The sequence below is a fragment of the Canis lupus genome, unplaced genomic scaffold (genome assembly GCF_011100685.1).
Source record: "Canis lupus familiaris isolate Mischka breed German Shepherd unplaced genomic scaffold, alternate assembly UU_Cfam_GSD_1.0 chrUn_S1119H1290, whole genome shotgun sequence".
Classification (NCBI taxonomy): Eukaryota; Metazoa; Chordata; class Mammalia; order Carnivora; family Canidae; genus Canis; species Canis lupus.
Genome location: NW_023329937.1, coordinates 23,982 through 28,133, shown reverse-complemented (window position 1 = coordinate 28,133; position 4,152 = coordinate 23,982). Strand labels below are relative to the sequence as shown.

General features: G+C 43.8%; 1 protein-coding gene across 1 annotated transcript; it reads left to right on the top strand.

The window, feature by feature from the left end:
- Positions 1–1,492: 1,492 nt before the first annotated feature.
- On the top strand, positions 1,493–2,421 carry LOC119878178 (olfactory receptor 2T1-like). Its single transcript, XM_038588895.1, is given in 2 exon segments — positions 1,493–1,625; positions 1,628–2,421. Coding segments are annotated over 2 exon segments (876 nt in total). The 5' UTR covers positions 1,493–1,543.
- The last annotated feature ends 1,731 nt before the right edge of the window (positions 2,422–4,152 follow it).

The following is a 4,152-nucleotide window of genomic DNA, read 5'->3' as shown; positions in this document are numbered from 1 at the left end:
ACAGTTGTTTGATTTTTGGTTTTTGTTTTTCAACACTATTTTTCTCCATAAATGAGATATCTTGAATTATAAAAACCAAGCCTGTGTTTTATTTTAAAAAGAAAAAAAAACAGTTAAACTCTAGGGGAATAGGAAAAAAAAATCATACCAGTACAGAAAATTCATGGGAGAGAGAATTAAGATTAGGTGTTGGCATACCTGACAACATAAAATGTATTGTTTACATCGAGGATTCCTTTTTAATTCATTCTAGTGTATGTTTAATACCTAGAGGGTACCAGTTCAGATCTAGGCAAGTAGAGATGGCAGTAATAGAAAAAATATCCTCTTCCCCCAGTGACCAATCTGAAAGAAAAAGAATCACCCTAAGTAATTATTCTGAGACACACACATGCACACACATGTACCTCAAACATGGCTATGCAGATGTGTGTGTGTTAATACTGAGAAACTGCCACAAAGGGAGAAATTGGTAGTGTCAGGACAATCAATAATTTCTAGGAACAGTTACTTATGCACAGCCCCCACCAAAGGGGTGTTGAATCCAGTTGGCAATACCAAAAGACAGCCACAGAGGTAATAGCGTTTATGTGGGCAAGGTTGCGTTTCTTTCATCTATTCACCACACACATCCCATAAGCATTGACCAGAGACCATGCAAACTCCTTTCTGTGGAGAAATATAAAAGAAGGAAAGGACAGAGTCCTTAGTCATAAGAATACCCAGTCGAAGTAGGGAGATCCAGTGGAAGAGCACCATCACAACAAACACAAGGTTTCTGAGAACAAAACTTGTAGAAGGGGAGTCTCCAAGGGGGAGGGACTAGGAGCTCTTTGCAGGTGGGTAAAATTGTTGATTGTATGATTATTTTGCAAAACTAATTTGCTTAAGTGACAAAGGGAAGTGTTCTAATACTTATTGAACCTATTATGCAAAAGGTATTCTTTTCTTATTCAATAGCAAGTATCATGACCCATTTAATATAGAGAGATAAGCAGAGGCTCAGGGTTATTAAAATGAGTTATTAAAGTGGTAAGAGTTGTGATGTTATCAGCAGCTGACAAACACCATATGCCTCCTGCCTGCCTGTACCCTAAGCATCCTACACGTATTATTAACCATTTAACGCTCCCAACAGGGATCCCTTTTTCTAACTTTTTAAGATGGAAACTTTGATCATTGGTTTTCAGTCTTTCCTCTTTTTTAACACACGCATTTTGCATTATAACTTCCCCTCTGAGCACTGCTTTGGCTGCATGCTATATCTTTTATAGTATTTTTTCAACATGAAATAATGCCAAACCTACAAAAATTTGCAAGAGTATTAAGAAGAACTCCCACAGCCTCTGTGCCAGCTTACTTGTTGCCCTTTGCTGTTCTCATCCATCACCTTCTCTCAAACTCAGAGTGGATGCTTCTGAGCCCTTGATAAGTTGGTTTCCTTCCTCCCTACAGTGAGGCTTGGCAGGAGACAAGTAGAGGGCCCTGGAACCACTCCTCTACCATCGGCTTTGTCCTCACAAGTCTTTTCAATGACAGTCCAATGCACCTGTTCCTCTTCAGCATGGTTGTGGTAGTCTACACACTAGCGATGGCTGGCAACACTGCCATGGTCCTCTTGATCTGGCTGATGCCCGGCTCCACACACCCATGTATTTCCTCCTCAGCCAGTTGTCTTTCCTGGACATCTTCTTCACCTCAGTCACCGTCCCCAAGATGATAGCAGGCTTCCTCTTTGGCTGGACTAGCATCTCATTTGTGGGCTGTGGGGCACAAATGTTTTTCTTCATGTTCCTTGGGGCCGCTGAATGCCTCCTGCTGGCCCTCATGGCCTATGACCGCTACGTGGCCATCTGCAACCCTCTGCGCTACCCATCACTCATGAGCCACCAGACCTGTCTGCTCATGGTGGCTGCCTCCTGGCTGGGTGGATCCATCAATGCCTCCGTCCAGACAGCATTGACCCTACAGTTCCCCTATTGTGGCTCAAGGAAGATTGCACACTTTTTCTGTGAGGTGCCTTCGCTGCTGAGGCTGGCCTGTGCTGACACAGCAGCCTATGAGCAAGTGCTCTTTGTGACAGGTGTTGTGGTCCTTCTGCTGCCCATTGCCTTCATCACCACCTCCTATGCCCTCATTCTGGCAGCAGTGCTTGGGATGCACTCCGTGGAGGGGCGTCAGAAGGCCCTAGCCACCTGCTCCTCCCACTTAACAGTTGTCAACCTCTTCTATGGGCCTCTTGTGTATACCTATATGTTACCTGCATCTTACCACTCTCCTGGCCAGGATGATGTAGTGTCTATCTTTTATACAGTCCTCACACCCATGCTGAACCCTGTCATCTACAGCCTCAGGAACAAGGAAGTGACAGGAGCAATGAAGAAGGTCATAGGGAAGTGTAGGGTGGGTAGGACTGCTTAAGACTCAGAGAGGGGTCCTCCTCCTCTAGGATGTCCCTGTGGCTCCAGGAGCCCATGATAGGATTTTCTTCTGAGAAGAGAAGTCAAGAGTAGAATAGCCACCTATGGCTATTTCCCCAAACTTCTCCTTCCTCTCCTCCAGCTGCACTGGCCCTCTTGTTATTGGTCAGAATTCCTAAGCACAATTCTAGCTTGTGGTCCTTCGCACATGGTTCCTGATGCCTGGGTGCTTTCCTCCACATTTTTGCATGGCTTTCTCCTGCACTGCATTTAGGAACTTTCAAATGTGATCATATCAGAGATGCCTGCACTGGCCACCCTTTCCAAAATGGAAAGATGCCTTTCCAGAAATGCCTTCAATTCATTCCGTCATCTCTTTCATGTTTCTTAATTCAAGGTTTCTTTACCCTTTAGAATATGAAAAACATGGCCTTGACTTTAATATTGTACCCTCATCAATAAATATTCATTGAATAAATGGACAAGCCCAAAGAACATTTATTACCTAATCTCAACAGCATTGGCACTGTTGTTAGTTCCTCCTTGAAAATCTTTCTTCTTTGGTAGTGACATCACATTTCTGGTTTTTCTCCTATTCTGGCCCACTCCTTCCCATTAAGTGATAAATGAATTAAAACCTAGTGCTAGACCACAGGTTTTCTTTTCTCAGTCCAGTCTCTTAAATCACTCTCATTCATGGTACACCAAATTCTGTCACACATATTATAGGCCATGAGATGTCTCCTCCAAGCTCTTCACCACCCAACTCCACCTCAATACCCACACTGGATGTTCCAGAGGCATCTCAAATTCATCATGCCAACAAACAAAGTCATGATATCCCCTCCAGGGCTGGTAACTGAGTGACTGCTTCATCAGGTCAGTAGGTCTCTGTCACCACCTATATATCTCATCCCTCACCAAATCCTGTCCATTTGACTGTCACTGCTTACCTTTCCATGAGATTCAATCCTTATAGTTGCAACTACCACTCTCATAGTCAAAGATACACTCATTCTTTACTTGGATGATGCTGGAATTTCCAAACGGGGCTCCCGGCCCTCATTCTCATCCCACCTCATATACACAACTACAGCTTGTTTTTCCAAGATGTGTGCCTACACACAAATCTAATCACATGCAACCTACTCCACTCCTTAACTTCCCCTTAAATCCCTTTAGCAATTCTTATTGCTTTACATATTCACCATTTAACATAGAAGGCAGCAGAGAGGGAGGAAAGAACAGTCCCTGATTGCAGTCTTGTATCTCTAAGCTAGACCATACTTTATCATTCCAAGTGTTTGATTATAGAAAGCAACCATCAGGGACACTGGGTGGCTCCGTGGTTGGGCGTCTGCCTTTGGCTCAGGTTGTGATCCCAGTTTAGGGATCAAGTCCCATATTGGGCTTCCTGTGAGGAGACTGCTTCTCCCTCTGCCTGTGTCTCTGCCTCTCTCTCTCTCTCTCTCTCTCTCTCTCTCTGTGTCACTCATGAATAAAAAAAAAAAAAAAAAAAGAATGCAGCCATCATAAGAGATGCCAAAATCACTTTCTGTTTTCTTAAGACATCACTAAAAGTCTTCAGAGGCCGAAAGTCATCCTTAAAGTTCAATCTGCATCCCTTTTACTGCAGCTGGATTAATTTCTTTAAATTGGTGGCTCAATGGTTAAGCATCTGCCTTCGACCCAGGTCATGATCCTGAGGTCCTGGGATGAAGTTCTGCTTCAG